The sequence below is a fragment of the Simochromis diagramma genome, unplaced genomic scaffold, assembly GCF_900408965.1.
Source record: "Simochromis diagramma unplaced genomic scaffold, fSimDia1.1 OVJJ01000344.1, whole genome shotgun sequence".
Classification (NCBI taxonomy): Eukaryota; Metazoa; Chordata; class Actinopteri; order Cichliformes; family Cichlidae; genus Simochromis; species Simochromis diagramma.
This window is the reverse complement of record NW_024387375.1, coordinates 8,155,815-8,175,128: the sequence shown is the minus strand read 5'-3', so window position 1 is coordinate 8,175,128 and position 19,314 is coordinate 8,155,815. Positions and strand designations below refer to the sequence as shown.

At 42.5% G+C, this 19,314-nt stretch overlaps 1 protein-coding gene across 2 annotated transcripts; it reads left to right on the top strand.

The window, feature by feature from the left end:
- Window positions 1-1,810: 1,810 nt before the first annotated feature.
- On the top strand, window positions 1,811-18,158 carry mnta (MAX network transcriptional repressor a). 2 transcript variants are annotated; one of them, XM_040009048.1, is made up of 6 exons: window positions 1,813-2,461; window positions 7,138-7,744; window positions 8,100-8,141; window positions 8,345-8,456; window positions 14,052-14,244; window positions 14,395-18,158. In XM_040009048.1, exons 1-6 carry the CDS (start codon window positions 2,389-2,391, stop codon window positions 15,168-15,170), a joined length of 1,803 nt encoding a protein of 600 aa, XP_039864982.1. In that variant the 5' UTR covers window positions 1,813-2,388; the 3' UTR covers window positions 15,171-18,158. The 2 variants fall into 2 exon arrangements, with proteins under 2 accessions (XP_039864983.1, XP_039864982.1); XM_040009049.1 differs by lacking the exon at window positions 8,100-8,141 and having other exon boundaries at window positions 1,811-2,461.
- The last annotated feature ends 1,156 nt before the right edge of the window (window positions 18,159-19,314 follow it).

Sequence of the window (19,314 nt, the reverse complement as noted above, 5' to 3'; positions counted from 1 at the left end):
TTTAATTATGTAGTACCTGTAAATATCCACAAGAGGGCAGCGTCAGCTTGTCCTGTGTGTTATGATCCGTTGTACTCGTTGATCTTTAATTGTTCCTTTGTTAGAGATTGTATTTTAGACTCACTGTCGCTCCAGTCTGGCACAACTGTTTTAAATAGACCCACAGCCCGTGTAATTCAGGAAGTTCCTGGAGCCCCTCGGTCTTTCCTGGAGAGCCTTTGGTATTATTACTCTGCTGTACCCGGCTGACTTCCTCAACAGCATCGAGTGAATAACAGGAAAACATTCCCAAAATATGCAGGGCCACGTGTACGTATGTGCACATTTTCTGTTGTCATAAGCAGAAACGCGGTTCCTGCTCGTACGACGTGTCCTGCGGTCACGGCCGGACTTTGACTCTGCCGATGCATGAGTCATGTGATATCTGCTGAATAAAGGGCAACAGCATTAGAAGCTGGCATTTTTGTTCTTTTGTTTTTGGTCCGCTGATACAACATCTTTAAAGATTTTTAATATGCTTAAAAAACTTCCAGTAACTCTCTCACTGTTATTTATGTTGCTGTCATAAAGATGACGTTTCCTTTTTCTGCAAACCTTGAAGGCTTAGAAATCAGTCTGGATATTGGTGGTGTGACTGGAGTTATTACCCTAATAAATCAAAAAGACCTGAAGTGACTAGCTAATCATTTCGAACACTAGTTATTTATAAGTCCAGCATTTAATTTGCTGCCTCCAGCCACTAAAATAGTTTAATTTATTGCTTTTTCTTTCCCTCTTTACTATAAAAAAGCACATTTGGGTGGACAAAATCACCATAGAGTTAGAGGGAAGTGTATTGTCATTAATCCTTATTCTGACATAATAGCAGTCAATGATGAAAGTGAAACTGAGCTGTGGCCTTACATTACGCCAAAATGTGCTGCTTCGCTATGGTTTTATTGTTTAACAACTACAGATATGGCTTCAGTAATAACACTGATTAGTGCAGGGATGACAAGCTCTTTTTATAGCCATATCTTTAGTGGGACGGACCAGTGAAACTGCCCTTCAGTGTCAACTAGTTTAATCCTTGAGATATCCTAATTTAAAAAACCAAGTGAAGTTTCAACAGTATTTCTCAGTTTTTCCCGCATGATAAAGAAACCTTGCAACAAGAGTCTTTGGGCTTAAATTTTATGTGTAAACAAATGTGTAAAATTCTGGTAACATCACAAAAATGTCCAGTGAACCCACTATAAAAAAAACAACAAAACAACATATATTTCTATAGTGAAAAAAGCGGGAGGTTTTCTGCCACTTGATTATTTATCTACTACTTAATTACTTTAGTGTAGTATGAATCACCATGGGGAAGCTGTGAAACATGTAAATGCAGTAAAAAGTCCAAAATGTATGCCCTCCTTCATGACCAGTGGGCCAAACTTGAGTTGTTGGCAGTCTGATTGTGACCCCTGAGCCTTATGTTTGACAGGGGTTAAAGAGTGGAAGTAATCTTTAGATGTAGGAACCAATCATAGTATAGAAACACTTACACATGAACAGAAATGTAAAAGTAAAATAAGACATTATACAGACAGACAGGATTATATTATTTATGTACACAGAGGTGTTATGATGCAACTGTTGGAACTAACACTTGCAGTTATTAGATGCAGGGCTCAGTCTACCCCGTGACTGCTTGGTTTTTTGCTTGGTTTTTTGCTTGGTTTTTACTTTTAAAGTGCCCGTACGCCTGATGCACGCTCGTAAACTCCCAGCATGTGACCTGACGTGCCAAACAAAGCACGCTGACTGTTCTCCGCGCTGATTGGCTGGTGGACACAGCGCCAATAAGATGTAAATTTACCGCAGTCAAGCAAACTGTCGACCTTTCGTTTACACAGAACAACTACGCGGTGACAACTTGTAGTCATCGATTAGTCAAACATCAAGCCGCGAGAGGGCGGCACGTGAGACACTTAACAGAACAAGCCGCCGTTCTAAGCGGCAACATTTTTGATAAATTTTCTGCGTGTGGCGGACGTGACTCGTGAAGAGAGCTCCACGAGACCGAAATCACCCGAACCCCGCTCCGTGTTTTCCCGTCGCTTCCCTCGTATGCACGCGGTGAGGGAGGGCGTTTGTCTGTGGGCGGTTACAAACGCTGCGTGATTCACAAACCTTATTTGTTCGTACTACTTTGAGCGCCATCTTGTTTGTAACTCTTCTACGTAAGTGGTAGAGTTTCTACTGAGGGGGGTATCGGATTACCCTCTTTTTTTCTCCTTCCTCCCCCCTACCCCACCCTCAGCTTCAGACCGGGAACCTCTCCCTGTGGCAGGCTATACGCACAGGCGCGTCTGCTTTACAGCCTTTTCTCCGAAAAAAAGTATTTTCAAGCGGACAGAAATGAGCATCGAAACGCTTCTGGAAGCGGCCAAGTTTTTGGAATTTCAAGCCCAGCAACAACAGAAAGCACGTGGTAAGTTTGTCTTTTATTGGGGAAAAAAGATAAAATAAATAAAAGCTCGCTCGTTTTTCACACTCTGACAGTCAGGAGTGGGAACCAGTCCACCCATTCAGTGAAAGGTTTAGTCTCCGAGTTAAGAGGAAACCCTGCCTGTGGCTCATTTACCAGCACAGTGTCTGAACTGATTCCGTTTGTCACGTATGCATTTAAAGACCGTTTCAGTCTTCCTAGTTTTACTTTCATTCCGGTTTTAGAGTGGCTGCTGTGGATCTGGTCTCTTCATGTCAAGATTGAGGTCAGGTCTCAGACAGGCAGACAGAGACGGGCTTCTGCTGCAGTGTCAGGGGTTACTGCATCGAAACCTGCTGCATAGACACTTAACGTGCTGCTCGGCCGCGTCACCGCGCGCCTTCCTGTATTTCTGAGTATCTTCACGCGCTGCTGCGGAACATTAAAAATAAAAACAAAACACGGTCCGATGAAGGGCGGTGGCGCGCGGAGTGCCAGGCTCGTTTTACATAATGACCTGACATCGTCCGCTGGGGATCAAGTGACTCTGGCATTCAGGTTCCCCCTCCTCCTCCCTCCCACCCCAGCAGTCTGCGCCCCCTCAGTCCCTCCGCGCGCCTTCCGGATATCAGGTGTTGTAGTGACTCTGCGTACCTGTGTGTTTCAGTGTTACTGTCGATTCTTAATACATAAAAAAGCAAAATCACAAACTCCCCTGGCGCTCCAGACTCTCGTGGAGGGCTTTGAGTGTCAGTCGATGACGTGAAACAACAAACCACGCCCCTGTAGTTTAAAAAGCATAGCTGGTTACGCCCCTTCCACCACGTGCGTGCCGGGCAACCCCTCCCAAAGATCGTTTATAAAGCAGATGGCTCACTCCGGTATTCCATCCGTGTAAACTACATCCGGAGAGAATTAACAAGCGTTACGTTTTTATATTTACAACTTCATTCAGCTCTGGAGTCAACAAACTCTTCATGTGAGATTACTATTCAAGTTTCTTGTGATGTCATGCTGCACATCGCTTAATGACTGAATTATGCGTCAGTGAGAAATCTACTGCATAACTTACTACGTAACCAGAAACTCCTCTAACCCCTACGCCGTAACCTGACGTGCACTTCCTGAGAAATGTGACGACATATAGGGTCAACGCAGCCTGCAACAACTCGAGTGGCGTGGGAGGTTGGGATGTAGGGTCGAACAGTGTTACGTTGTTACGATGTAAATTTTCTGCAGTAGTCTAAATCACGTGTAACTGTCCATCGTATTGGATGTGATATAACCACTGGTTGCTAAGGCAAGCCATATATTCCCTGACAGGTTGGCAGTAGCTAAAGGAGGCTCAGTTCCAAAGGTGGTGAAAACCTAGTAGAAATTGCTTCAGGTGCAGGAAATCACTTGGAATCACTGACCAGTTCATGACCCTTTGTGACTGGGGCTCTTTTAAAAAATAATTTTCCTCTGGACCAGTGGTTGACAGATGGTCACACTGGTCTCTAGCCTTATGTGTCTGTGGCCTTATTTACTTGACTGTCACCATGATTGTCACACATCCAAATGGCAGACGAGTTAATGTCACATGTCTGCAACTCTTTGTTATATACATGCAGTTACACTCCAATAAATCAATGTATCTTGCATGGATCGCTATAGCTGTCAACATATTGTGTTTGCACTGCATATTAAAAGGAAACAAACCTATCAGAGTTGTTTACGTTTGCATAGCTGTGAGGTGTAGTTGCATTTTGGGGAAGGTGCAGGTTGAGCTACCTCAAGACAGCCCTAACGCTAACATCAGACCTGCTGAAAAAGTGCATTACACTTCCTGCGCCGTTTAAGCTTGGCCGCCAACAGATCAGCCCTTTGGTTGAATGCTGATTTTTACATATTCTGTAGCTCTTTACATATTCGTGAATGAAAAGTAGCCTTTTGGCTAATTCTGGCATATTTACATTGATATGTTCATGAATAGTTAAATTCATCATTACGGAGAGAGTCCACGCAGGCTCGGAGTGAGAGATCCTGTTTTTTTCCTGTCTCAGCTGCTCCTGCCTGGTGCATTCTAAGCAGGCGCCTTCTCCTCCTCCTCCTCCTCCCTCTCTGCTACTGTAGAGCAGGTCACTGTGTGCAGGAAACTAGGCCAGTGTTCCTCTATGTACTGCTGCAGTTATATAATGCATATAGAAAACCTGCTTGTTTTTTGTAAGTGTTTCATGGGTTTTCTTTCAGAAAAGACCCCTCTATGTGTTTATGTCAACAAAACAACATTAAATTGTCAGAACTCATAACTGTGCATGCAACAGCTTATGAAAGCTGTCCACTGCAACTGGAACATCTTGTTCTTTCGTATGTTTTTACCGCTGAAGAAAAGACTTTTCAGTGTAACAGGACATGTTCATACACTGGAAAAAAATACACTGAAATGCTTAAAGTAACACTGTTAAAATTTCTCTAGAGCTTTTTAGAGCTGGATAGAATATCTCCTTCCTCCATCACATTATTATTATTATTTTTTTTTACAGTCACAGTCATTGATAAAGTGACATTAGTGTTTTAAAATGTAAAATCATAACAGTATGTGCTGCTTTTTCTTAGATCTAAATAGACTACCAGATCTGTGAAAGATCTGTTTTAAAGCAGGGCTATAATGTTCTGAACTTTGAACCCTCAAAATGTGAGCATGTATATTTTAAACTGATTATACATGCATAACAAGTAGTATCTGTCACATTATTTATTTATTTATTTATTTATTTATTTTACTTTAAACAAAAGTTGAAGTTAATTTAAAGTCTGACCGATAAAAGGTTGTGATTTTGAGAAATATTAGAGAAACCTGCTCTTAATCCTAACTGATTAAACAAGCTGACCTCATACGTCATGCTCTGGTGCCAGGCAGTTAGATCCATTAATTCCTGCTTTTATCAATGTTGGTGTTTTAGAGATGTGTTCATTCAGCTTCAAATAGTCTTTGATGTTAACAGGTGAGAATATTCCTAGTATTTTGTACACCCCATTTGAAGGCGAGCTTACATTATGATGCAACAAACTACATTATCTAAACCCGGATTTTTTTTTTTTTGTCGCTTCATAAAATCTTATTGTGCGTAGCTATGTAGAATTTTACATACAATGTAGCTATTGTATGTAAATGTATAATAAAAACAGACTGTAAACTTGTAAATCATTGAAACCCCCCTTTTGTGTATTTAAAAGGTACAAAGACAACATTTCACATTTTGAAACTTAAGAAATGTTACTGGGGTTGGTTTTTTTTTTTTGTCTTTAGTGGGAAGGTTTCAGTGACTTTTTTGGATGTTGTGTATCTAATAAACATTTGTTATTTTATTTTTTAGAGTGACTTAGCACCTAATTTCTGGGAGACAGCTGTGTTGTTGTCGCTCACTGTCGTCATCATTTATGTGAACTTGTTTTCAGTGGTTTGGGGTGAAGTCTGTGGTGCCGCTGTAGCTTCAGCTCTGCAGTGAACGGATGAGTGTGTACTGCTGCAGCGTCCTGATCGCATTTATAACGATGTTGATGACAGCTACTTGTATCTGACATTTTCTAACTGTGAACATGAGCTGCCATAGCAACTAGAGTCCCTTTCCACAGCATCTATACAGTGTGGAGGGGGTGTGCTTTAGATGACTGGACAGCCCCGTAAGACGCATTTAGACTGACTCATGTTTTACAAAAATACTGAAGCTGATCACTTTTCAGTTAGATTTATCTGTACGAATCTTTCACATGGCTGTAATCACAGTTTATTTAATAGTAATCAAAACGTGCAATCATTTTAAAGCTGGCTCAATGAGATCTGCAGTGTATTAACTGTTATAAACATGCCTTTACAGCTAAACCTAACCTGGACATGCGTCTTGGTAGTAAAGAGACCCTCGGGCTTTGTTAGTAGAGATCTAGAGTCGACTTGCACTCACTTCCCCAGCACAACTCAGTCAGTGGACTGTGACCAGGATTACATTACAGCGAGATGTACCTCCATTAAAGCAAAAAACTTCTTTTGTGAAGACATGCTCAAAGCTAGGCAACATTTTTGTGGATGTGAAAATGCATGTACAGATAAAACACAAAGTAGGAACAGCAAGAGAGAAGAGCCTGAAACCTGAAAGCTCAGACTTTCATTTCTGCTTGTTGTAATTACATAACAACAAAGATTCTCCTGTAGAGCCACTTTAACTTACAACTGGATGTTTCAATAATATTAACAATAATACTTCATCACTTTACGTGTAACAGGCGTCACAGTTATGGAATATGTTTGTGCTCTTTCTGTTGTGGCACAGATGAAATGAAACCTGCTACTGTCATGGTTTTACACAAGTTTTAGGTTTAGTTAAAAAAAACATCTGCTGGTGTCATGTGCAAATATACCTGCAGCTTTGAGTGTCAAACACTTCTTGTTTCGCTGATTTACTATAATTAAGATGAGCAGGACTAATGTCACTGAGCTGGTACAGCATAACATGCCAAACAAGGCCTTCTACCAGACCTTTCTAGAAATGACCCTGGCTTATTTCCTTTCACATACTCCCAAAATCTATCAGTACTGTTAGTGCTAACAGATTTAGAAAGCTCAAAGGGTTGTTGCTGCATTTTTGTGTATGTGTGTATAGATGGGATTGGTTGTATTAACGGCTGTGTTTTTCCCACAGAGGATGAAAAGGAGAAGCTGCGTCTGCAGCACCTGAAAGAGCAGAGCCACCCTAATGTGAACTCCACAATCCACATCAACAATGTTTCTAAAGCAGAGGAGCTCCACATGGAGTCCCGTCCCTCACCCATACCATCAGCTCTGTCCCCTCCCTCTGTCCCCATTACAGTCATCCCGATACCTGTGGTCACCCCCAACTTTACCGGCTCACCTACTCTACCTGTTACCACGCTCTCCCCTCCTGCTGCTCCTCCACTGGCCTCCCCAAAGACAGACTCTCATCCCCCTCTGGAGCAAAGTGCAGCAGCTCTACTCTGGTCTCCACAGCCCAAACCTGACACCCAAACCATGGTGACTGCCAACCACAAGCAGCCGATACAAAACCACCACCTTCAGCCGCAGCTCGTCACCCAAACCAACAACACTAAACTACACCAGCAGCTGGTTCAGCGCTATCCGGGTACCATCGTCTCGCCCATACAGCAGCAAGCCTTACTGCCCCATTCAGGCCCCGTGCTTCAGCAGGCCCCTCTGCACAATGGCCCCGTCAGCCGGGGAAGTCCTCCTGATGACAGTCGCCACCTAGACAGCAAGAAGAGGCCTGGAGGGTAAGTCTGACCTTTTAACTCAGTATTGTTTTACTGAGGATCAATTCAAATCAGTCCTTAAAATGCAGAAAAAATAATAACTAGGAGTCCAGATTACAGACGTACTGAAACGGTGTCATCAGTAATCTTCTGTGGTCCACTCAGATAATAATAAGATTAGATTAGATTCCACTTTGCACGGTTGCTATTACGATAATTTGGATGAGATGATAAATTCACTCACTCACTGTCATTGATCTGTCTGCTCCCAAAACTAAGAAACAGGTTCTTTGATTCATTTTTTGGGGGGTTAATTTTTTTATTATTTCAATTTTGTTGCCCTTTTAAACATCACCATTTTACTGTGCTCTTGCAGGGCTGGTACAAGAGAGGTGCATAACAAACTTGAGAAAAACAGGTAGGGTCACCCCTTTCCCCAAAAGCATTTGCCAATAGATTCTTTTTTTTTTCCTGAAAACTTTACTTATTGGTAGCGCTTCAATTTTGAAATGTGCTTCATATTTTAATCAGAGGACTCCCAAATAGAGATGTTGTTATATTAAAGTGAGCTTTACCATTAGCGCTGTCTAAAGTACCTTCTATTTGTCTTGGGTCTGTCAGACGAGCACACCTGAAGGAGTGCTTCGAGACGCTGAAAAAGAACATCCCGAACATTGATGAGAAGAAAACCTCCAACCTGAGTGTCTTAAGAAGTGCACTGAGATACATTCAGGTGAGCTTGTGATGTCTCCAAAGTTCAAAGTTTTATTACCTTCAAATTCCACGTTGGCGTATCTGGTATTGGTAATCATTAGTATCCGATTGGTGTTGGTAGATTTTAAAATCTTCTTGAATTTCATTAGTTAGATTTTCATTGGCTGTTTTGTTACTCAATGTTAATATTTATTTTACCCTTTTCTGTACAGTGTGTTGTGACCACCTGTCTGTGAAAAGCACTTATTAAATAAACTCTCTTATTATATTGTTTTAACAGCTAGATAAATACAACCACAAACCAAAAAAATTAAATCACAATTACAGAAATTACAGATTTAAAAACCAACAATCGAAGCGCCACCAGTAACAAGTGGCCTCAACCTCCTATCACCTGTTTTTGTTTAGCAATGTTTCACTGGAATGCACAAAACATCCACAAAGGCGATGCCTTGTACTTTATTCCCCATGAATGCAACTCGTATAGGGAGGCTGTAACACGTCACTGATGATTGCTCGCTCTTTCCTCACTGCTAACAAAGCTGTTACACTGTGGTGTTATTGACCCCCAGTCTTACTGGATACATTTACAATCTTACTGCGTTTAAGATCCTTAGTTGCAGAGAAAAACATCAGACAGCAGCAAGTTTAAACACGGTGATGTATTTAGATCCTTCCTGAGTCTCTAAGACTTCCTCATTTATACCTTTTTTTCTTAAGTGTGCGAGTGTTTCAACGAGTGACTCGCCATTTCTATGAGTCAAGCTCTCCCGGTTAGAGTATGCTGGTTGTAAACAGCTGGCGCAAAGGTCTGCCACTGGTCTAGTGTAACTTTCAGACTGACTGTGCTGCTGAGTGTGTCTGTTTTTATTGTAGGTCATTTTTCCAATACACTAATCCAGGAGGCGATAAAACAATATCTCTGTTACGTTGCTTTTATAGATTTGCGTTTTACAATTACAGTTGCATGATCTGTGTGTTTGAGTTTGTCCAAATGTGGTTAGCGGTTTGCTGTGTAATTTGCATAATAATAAAACACTTACACGGTTTTAGACATTTGGTTGTCATGCGTTGTTGTTTATGAGCCTGCAGTTGTTCATTAACCGACCGTGGTGCAGGTTTACTGATGTGTACACCGAGGAGGACGGCATGCTGCTGCTTGACTGTGAGATGCAGCAGGCTGGTTATTCCTCTGTGCGCGTGGATGCTGAGGGAAACTAGGACAGCGTGGGTGCACAGCTCGTCACCCAGTCTCCCTCCCTGTGCCCCTCTCTGTGATTAAGCAACATGCTGTGCGTGTTGTGTTCGACAGGCTTGTGCGTCTTTTCCTCCAATCAGCAGCTGAGCTGGACATGCTTGACACAAACAGAGCAAGGGAAACTTACATAATTGATGATGCTTATATGTGGAAGTGAAGAGTATAATAAAGAGTAATACGAAGCAGTTAACCCAGTACTGGAATAGTGTTACAGGACACAACAGTGTGTCGTTCCTCTTTGTCACGAGGGTCTTTTTCATTGGACAGGCTGGTGGTGTTTTGTTTTGGAGGGGTGGAGTAAAAGATGTGAGTGCTGGGTGATAGGATGCCTAAAAAAAACAAAAAAAAAAGGCAGAACACGTGCGAGCACTGGCATCTTGACATGGGAGGTACAGACGCGTGTCCTGCCTGCATGCACCTCATTCCCGAAACTCTGCACACTCCTCCCTCCCCGTCCCTGTCCTTGTCCTCCTCTGGGCTGGCAGCAATGAAGCAGCCTGCACACAAAAACACTGAGCTTAGAGGTCTGAATAAGAGGCTTTCAGCTCAGCACTCTGCCGCTTTTATTTTTACATCTTACTGTAAGTGTTCATTTGTAAATGAGCAAAGTTTCTATGAAAATAAGTGGTAACTGGAACAGTTTTAGTGGTTTTCCAGTGAAAGGCGCAAACTTGGCTAACAGCTACATAGGTCAACTTCCACTTCCTTATTACATTTCAAATGAAGATGACTCAGCATCTGTGACCAGAAAATCTTACATGTGAACCAATTGTTTTCCTTTTTAATGATAGCAGTCGCGCTAATAGAGCTGTAAGAGGGTTTTTGCTTTACTTTAGAGACAACATGTAGCAGGCTTTCCTCTGAGCCCGTAGTGGTGTCGCGAAAGCCGAGGCTGTAAAATAAGCCCTGATGCATTAGCGCTCCTCCTCTCCACTCCCCCTCCTTCCCTCCAGCCTGCCTCTCTGAGCTTTTAAGGCCACATGAGCAGCAAGCACATGGCTAGCCTGAGCCGCGTGACGTCACCCCCCCTGTGCTGGGCCCCCACCCAGCACTGCAACATGCAGGACTTGCTGTACCACCAGGCTTAGCCGCCCGCAGCAGGGAGGGAGCATGGAGCAGTAAACATAAGGCTCAGCTTACTCCACACGCGCTTCACTTCCTCATGAAAGCTGACTGAACTTGTTCCTCCACTGCTTGTCCGCAAATGCCAGCATGAAAAGTGCTGTACTCTCTGCTAGATGAAGATAAGCTAAAAATTTATTTATCTTTTGATATTTTTAGCATAGTCACTGTGGACTTCATGGCATATTTCCTTTGAAAGGTTGCCTGACAAGATAACTGTACTAGTTCTTTTGACATTTTCATTTTTGTTCATCCTTAACATTAAAAAAAGCTGGCCTCCTTCAGCTTTCTGACGACTCGGCTCTTAACCGCAGTGAGGTAAATAGGCCAGCTATGACCAACACAAGCTTACACACAAAGGATTGGTGTGCAAAAGTAGGCATTTTATTTCCACAGACAGACTTTTTATTGTTAAAGTCGGGCACCACGTGAAACCCTCTGCTCCAGCTTGAAGGCAGACTAAGACAAGGGTTTATGGTTACCACAGTGTCATAAGACCTGTGTGCAGGAACCCGATCAGTGGAGCAGCATGTCTGCAACGTGGCCTCCTGTGCTCCTGGCCCTTTAAGACAACCCAGCCTTGTGCTGTCTGTTCACGGCTGCTGCAAAAGTGAGTCAGTGAGTACAGCTTGTATTGCTCTCTTTCAATCCCCTGTTATCTGTGGCCCTCCCTCTCCCTTTTTCTGCGGGGCCATGTGCTCGGCCCTCGCATTGCTTGTGACAATAATGCTTCAGCAGTGTTTACCTCCCATGCGCACGCACACACATGCACGCACACACAGTTCTGTGGTAAGAACTCTTCCCTGGAAAAAGGAGGAGGTCTGAATGCAGTCATGTGCAAAGAATCCAAGCATACCTGGCACATTGTGTCCTACCAATCTGGTGACATGTTTAACATGGTGATGAAGTCACGTGGGGCCCATCTGCTGCTGGCTTGTTTATCAGGTGTATGCGGTTAATCTCAGGCTAGCTGTGTCTAAAAAGGCGAATGTGGCGTTGCCTCTCAGCAGTTCAGTGGGTCTCTGTGTCTGTGGAGCATTTCTCCACTCTCTCATTCTCTCTTTATGAGTCATCACTTAAAGCTGTAAGCTTGTAGCGCTACTCACGTAAGGCTGTCAGCTACATGAGGGTAAAAAAGAAGGCGGCCAGACCTTTTTGGACATCACGTTAAATTTTCCTCACCAGAGTACGTTTTGACAGAAATGTTTACACACTAAGAGGCTGTTAGAAACCTAAATCGCACCTCTCGCACATGAAGGTGTGTGCCATCTTTTAGGATTTCAGAGAAAACGTTGACATTTTTTCAGGAGTTTCCCTGACAACCAGAGATGGGGGGCATTTTAGCACATCTTGTGTAGAGACTAAGGATGTTTTTAATCCGTACAGAGAGGCGGTGCTCTTTATGGCTGGTTACAAGTTGCACATCTGTGTCCAGATGTTTAACAGTGCATGCTAAGGAGCACCTTACTCAGTGAACAGTAGTGTACATGTCTGTCTTGCTATTTAAAATCTGCATGTCCAAACTATATCTCCATTAATCAATAATATTAAAATACAAAGTTGGGATCCCTGTCTTTGTGAATGAGATGGTGCAATACCTGAATTCTTGGAGTTTTCATTAAAATAAGAGGTGTAGTTGTGATTCACATTAAGAGTTGTTCCATGTAACAATTATTTTAAAACAGAACTAGGCTACTAACCCTGATCCTAGATAACTTTAGGTCTATTTGGGAGCAAGGACACAGATTTTCTAACTGTAATAAAACCTGCTCTGGTCACAATAAAAGCAGTTTAACTTAAAGATAAGAAACAGCTTGTTTATGTGGATTTGAGCTAAACTGAAATATGAACGGGACTTCTTCTGAGCTTCTATTTGTGTTTAAGTTACTGAGAAGCAGCCAAAGCACAGACCACTTGGCCCATGCATGTCTAATCCTGGATCAGGATTTGAGACAGGTGCTGAATCACACAAGGCCCGCCTTTTGTCCCCTTTTGCTATTTATGTACATGTACATTGTGCTGTAGGCGCACACGCTCATAATGCACATGCAGGAATGCACTTAAACCGAAGTAGGCCAGAAGCCACCTACACACGACTTAAATCATACACACGATGACTTGCACATTTACTGTATCGCCACACTGTACACGGTAGGATGAACACTAACAGGAAGTCCACCCTTTATGATCCCAAGTCATCAGGTTGCTGGTAAAGGGTTTCAGACTGTGTCATTTCCCTGAGCCTCTCCCACAGAGAGCGTGCTGAATACTTTGACCAGGCTGCATGTGACATGCAATAAATTATATATAATTAAAGACTTCTGAAGTACTTTAAAACGGGAATACTTAAAAACAAGTCTGCTGATCATGTACCGGTTGCCATAATTTCACTTTTCCTCCTGATGTTGCACGCTAAACATAAAAAACATAAAACCAGTCACTGTCAATAGTAAAATTCATGTATTCACATTTTATAAATGTGTATTTATAAACGCAGACACAAATGCTAAATACCAAAAGTATAAGAACATAATGCAGGACGGCCCGTTTCTGAGTAATATGCTTCATTGCTAGTTGGAACCTTTGATGAATTGCTTTAAACTATGTTTTAAATGTTGTTGCTGGAAAATGTGGCTTTCATTGTAACAAATTTATATTTTTTTCTGATAGAAGTAATCAGTTATAATGTATAACAGTTTTCTTTCATTAATCTCTTCTTATTATTATTTTGAATTTGGAAAATTGGCTTTTAAATAAACCATTTCTCCACTTTATTAGAGAAGTACGAGTTCAAATAGACCCAGTAGAGTCAAAGTTCATTCCACTGGTGCACTTTGACGTTTTCCTCAAATAAGTAGTGCTGCAGATTTTCTCTCCTCCACCCTCTGTGCACACGAGTGATATCTAATTTCATATCAACATCTTTGACAAAATCAGAAACAGGTCATTTTAACTCCTCGCTAATTTTAGAGGTTGAAGTGGTGAAATCTGTTAAATACTATTAAGTCTAATATAAAATCAATGTGAATCTTTACAGTATTGCTTCAAGCATGACCTTGGACTTGAGTAAAAACCTCTCTGACAGCTTCACAAAGAAAATTACTGTGGTTCTCTTCTATTGGATGAATTTATTACACAGTAAATATGACCTTAACGTTTACCCTGTGGACTTTTTCCTGTGTAATTCATAAACCAGTTCTGAGTTTTACCTTTGTATTCTTTTCCTCCTTGCAGACATTAAAGCGCAAAGAGAAGGAGTATGAGCACGACATGGAGCGTCTGGCCAGAGAAAAGATCGCTACCCAACAGCGACTAGCAGAGCTGAAGAATGATCTTAGCCAGTGGATGGATGTGATCGAGATCGACCGCATCCTCCGACAGACAGTGCAGCCGGAGGAGGACCAAGCTTCAACCTCCACAGCCTCGGGTAGGCAGACGGGAGGGATTGGTGGGGATTTATGTTCACTCTCAACTGCATGTCTGTAAATCTCCCTAATACACAACCAAACACTGTTTCAGATTAAGTCATGTAATTATATATGTAATTAACGAATTCCATAATTTGTTGGTGTTGCAGAAGGTGAAGACATCATGGATGACGATCTGGACGAAGAGCCTGCACCAAGAGCACCCACTGCCTTACCCACCGTGCCTCAAATCATGAAACCTGAGCTGCGCACAACTGCAACACCTACTCAAGTCCCAACTGTGATGCCCACCACCACTACCTCCTTCACCACCCCACACAACCAGCGCAAAGCCCCTCAGCACCAGCCTCAGTCGCTACCAGTGACCCCTCCACAGCCACTGTCTAAACCTGCAGCTCCACCAACGCTCACTGCCACTACATCCAGCACACCTTGTCAGCTGTCAAATCCCACCCAGACGCAGATGGTGACCACACCCAGTCTGCACCCCACAGTTATTGCTCATGCACCAGTGTCCCACCCTTCGGTCATCCAAGTGATCCCAAGTCAGAGCTCCAAAAACATCGCCCAGCTGGGTCCCTCCACCACCACCAGCTCTGTGCAGTTAGCCCCCGGCCACCAGCCCATCAGCCACATAACCGTGCACCCAGTGGCTCACCTGAGCCAGCATTTACCCACTCTCTACTCTCAGCCGGTGGCTGTCACACAGCCGGCCGTGGTCGGTCACATCACTCAAACAATAAACCATGCTCATGTGAACGGCAGTGCGCCTGCACAGCCAGCTGCCACCATTGTTGGTAAGCAGACAGCAGTGAGCACCCAAATGATGGCTCACCACCCGCAGCTAGTGGGTCAGACGGTGCTCAACCCTGTGACCATGGTAACCATGCCCTCCTTTCCCATCAGCACTCTGAAGCTGGCCTGAACACTGCCAACAGGACCACTGAGCTCCAGACTGTGATCCCCATGACAGGGGTAACGTGATGGAGGGATGTTATTCCCCCATGTTAACAAAGTGACCAAAAACAAGTCCCTGTTCTTAACCTTCCACCTTCTTGTGTGTTGGTTAGTGTTGTGGGAGCACTCAATGGGCCACCTCCCTGCTGTGAACCACGAGCTTCATACCAGGCCATTGACAAGCCAACCGTGTGTGCAGGAGAGCTGCTGGAGACCCTTCTGCTCTGTTTAATTCTCACTTAAAAGCATTAAAGTGGACACAAAGCTGGGAACAATCCTAAAACTCCTTCTAGACCAGACTACCACATCTTCTAAGATATAACAGGCTGCATGTGACTGACGGTCATAATGTTGTGTTTGTGTTGTACACAGTGGGCTGATGTGCAGTTTTTGACCTTCATCTGCCTTCCTTTGTTGTTTTAAAGTGAGGCAGTGTGTATTTTCACAGAAGCTAGAAAGAAACTGCCTCACATGGGAAAATGTCGATCTGCTATTATAGAGTCCAGACAGTGTAGGAGCAGAGTGCTGGCCCGCCAAACCCAGCACACGGAGAATGTGGTTCACAGGAGCCCCTCCTCTTCAGCAGCAGCACATGCTGTAAGGTTGGAGCCAAATCATGGACTGCACTTAGCCGCCTGAGCAGGAGCTGCAGTCCTCCGTGATGGTGCACACAGCAACAGCTCCCCCTGGTGGCTGTTTGTGTTCATAGTCAAACTACCACCTCTGCAACAATGACACAATTCTTCCAGTGAAGAAAAATGATATCACCACATCAGAGTGGCTGAAGAAAAAAAAAAAATACAGCTTTGTCAGTTCTAGGCCTAGCCAGGGTGTCTCAGGAGCTTGTCTCTGCCTTTAGCGAGTAATGTTCTGTTGACAGATTGCAGCCAAGATGACAATCAGCACCTTGAATTTTAAGGCTCAAGTGCTCAATCAGAAAAGGGCGGATTTCTCATTTCTGCCTCAAGTGAATGAGTTTAAGTATCTCAGGGTCTTGTTCACAAGTGACAGACTGACTGGTCCAGGCACCGCACCAATCAGTGGTCTGCTGTGGCAAAGAGACAGCTGAGCGCTAAGGCAAAGCTATTCATTTACTGGTTGATCCACTGTTCTACCCACAAACTGTGGTTAGCAACTGAAAGACATATGAGATCACTGATACAGGTGGTGTAAATGGGCTTCTTTCTAGGCTGTCTTGCTTAGCCTAGACAAGATGAGGAACTCATCATTCAAGAGGAGCTGAGTCAGATGAGGTGGTTTGGGCATCTGAGTAGGATGCCTCTAAGGTGAACGGTTTCAGGCATGCACAACCTAGAAGACACCCGATGGCAAATCCAGGACATGATATCTCTCAGCTTGCTTGGGAAAGCCTTGTTGTCTCCCACACTAGAGGAGTGAGGTCTGGATAGCTCTGCTTAAAGTGCTACCTGTGTCCAGATAAGCAGAAGATTGGGTGGATGGCTGGATTTAGTTTTTAGTGTTTAAAGGACAATCAAATTGTTACTTATTTCTAGTATCTGTCCTTCAAACATACTGGTGATTGTACACTGAGCACAAATACAAGTTAGTGTTTTAGGATAAAACAGTTTGTGTCACAGCTGCTAATGTATTTTAAATATTTTTCATTTTGCAGAGTAGGATTTGTATCTACATCTATATGACCCCCAACCCCAGCAGAGGCGAGTTTATATGCGCTGTGAGACTTAAATACCATGAGGTAAAGGATGTGAATCTGAATACAGAAAGGTCCATAAAATATAGTGAAGTGTGTCTATGCTGTCTTGTAGTGCATATGGTAGTAGGGTGTGTGTTTGCATGCCATTAATGCATGCCATGACTGTACTAATGTAGTGATCACTATGAAAGCAAGGACCTATAGCAGTGCTCTCCGATGAGCTTATGAACTTCATTATGTTACTATAGACATGTGAAGGATTTCTGACACATTTAAGATTCTGTCATCCATAAAACTGGGGACAAGTATCTGTACAAAGCAACAACAACAGATGACTTTAATGTGTTTATTCGAGGCACCCTCTTTCCAAAGCTGGCACTGTGAACATTTAAAAAGTAGTCTCAATGAACAGCCAACCTGCAGTTTAACGCACTGTGCTCTCTGAATTTAATCTGAATGTACTGATCTGTGAAAACATTTGGAGTGTCGAAACAGGAGTCGAGCCCTTTTTAGAAATGCAGTTACTTTATTAAAGTGTATGTAAAGTGTAACATTACAAACCTGATTTTGTATTTTAAGATTTACTGTCGCTTGTGTCATCACCCCTCGTTTGTTAATTTTATCAAATAGCTTATTTTCTGGGACCATGTACAGTGCTGTATGTGAAGGGGCGATCACTACATTCAATCACATTTGGCCACTTGTTTAAATTATTCACCCCTTCCATGTTTTTGTATTTTGCTCTGATGCAATACGTTGTTTCCTTGCCATCTCTTAGATTTCACACAAACATCTGGGATAAATGGCATTTTGAAATAGTTTTGCAGAAAAACAAAATGCATAAACGTTACCAGATACAGATGCTTGAAGAAGCAAAAATATACCTGTGTTTTCCCTATGGAGAAAGTTTACATTGTATATAGCCTGTAAATGTTGGGCTTCATTTAGATCTATCTGTATTAAGGTAAAAGCTTGGGAAAATATGTAAAAGTTGAAATTTATAAAAAAGATACTTAATAAATTGTATTATGTTTACAAAGGTCTGAAGTGGCTTCTTTAAACAAAGTGTAGAGAAACACAAAGATGGTTTTATATTCAGAGCGCAGTCAAACATTAAACACTGCCTTATCCTCATCCAGTGATGGATACACTGAGGTCATCAGGACTTGTTGACATGTCAGACTGGATGAGCTAAGAACTGAGCCGCCGACTTTCCAGTTGGAGCGACTTTGCCTGCTGAGCCACATTGACTCAGAGAAATAAAGTGGAAAGTTATACTGATATTTGAACGCAGAAATTTTTTCTAATTATTATTAGTTATTTAGCATTAACACTTCTTTAAGTGTTGTTTTGTTCATGCAGTGGTTTGAAACACCAAAGACGATCAGATTAGAGAAATTGCTCTGGTACTTTTACTCCAGAAATATCAGGTTAGGCTAATACTGAAAACGGTAGATAAACTGCAGATATAATGTGGACAAAGAGATCAAGTTACCTCTGTATAATGTGATGCCACTTAGTAGCACACGCTAGCTACATTTTTAACACCTTTTCAAAACCTCTAAAATAAAAGCTGAACATAAGCATTCAAGAGGAGTCAGATGAGGTGGTTTGGGCATCTGAGTAGTCCTTTTATACAAGCCTCCTGTAGGAGTTTCATCATTCCAGGATAACTAGATAACAAAGGCTAGTCTAGTCGGGATGTTATGTCACAATTCCCGCAAAAGCCAGGTTGGTTGTAATTAAAAACCTGTTTAATATTTAGTCATCATAGCAACTAGACATACAAGCTATACCTATGATTAAAGTTATCTGTATATCTGTTTAGTCCACTTAAAAGTAAAATAATTTTAATGTTTCAAAACTATTTTCTGATACCTTCAAATTAATGTTTCTACAAGTGGAGGTTGACACAAAAACCTTAACAATGAAAGAGCTTGCCAAAGACAGACAATGCAACTACTAAAAATTACACTTGCTTGACACTTCACACAGTTGTTGGTGCCAGACAGGCTGCTCTGAGTATTTCAGAAAAAGCTGATGTACTGGGATCTTCCCCACACACCCATGTCTACAGTTTACAGAAAGAAAATATCTTCTGTGTGTGATGTTAATGCTAGAGGTTAGAAAAGAAAGGCCACACTGCAACAGTAACTGCATACCTTGGTTGTAACAACTAGGGTATGCAGAAGAGCAACTCCAAATACCCAACACGCTGACCATGGAAGCAGATGGCTTACAACAGCAGAAGGCCACTCTTGCCAGCTATATGATAATTTGCAAACTCGCCAAAATTAGATGATAAAAGATTGGGAAAATGTCACCTGACCCGAGTCTTGATCTCCACTGCAACAGCCAGACGGAAGTGTCATAAACGGCATGAAATCTTCCTGCCTTGTATTGGTGTTTATGCTGGTGTAATGGTCAGAGTAATTTT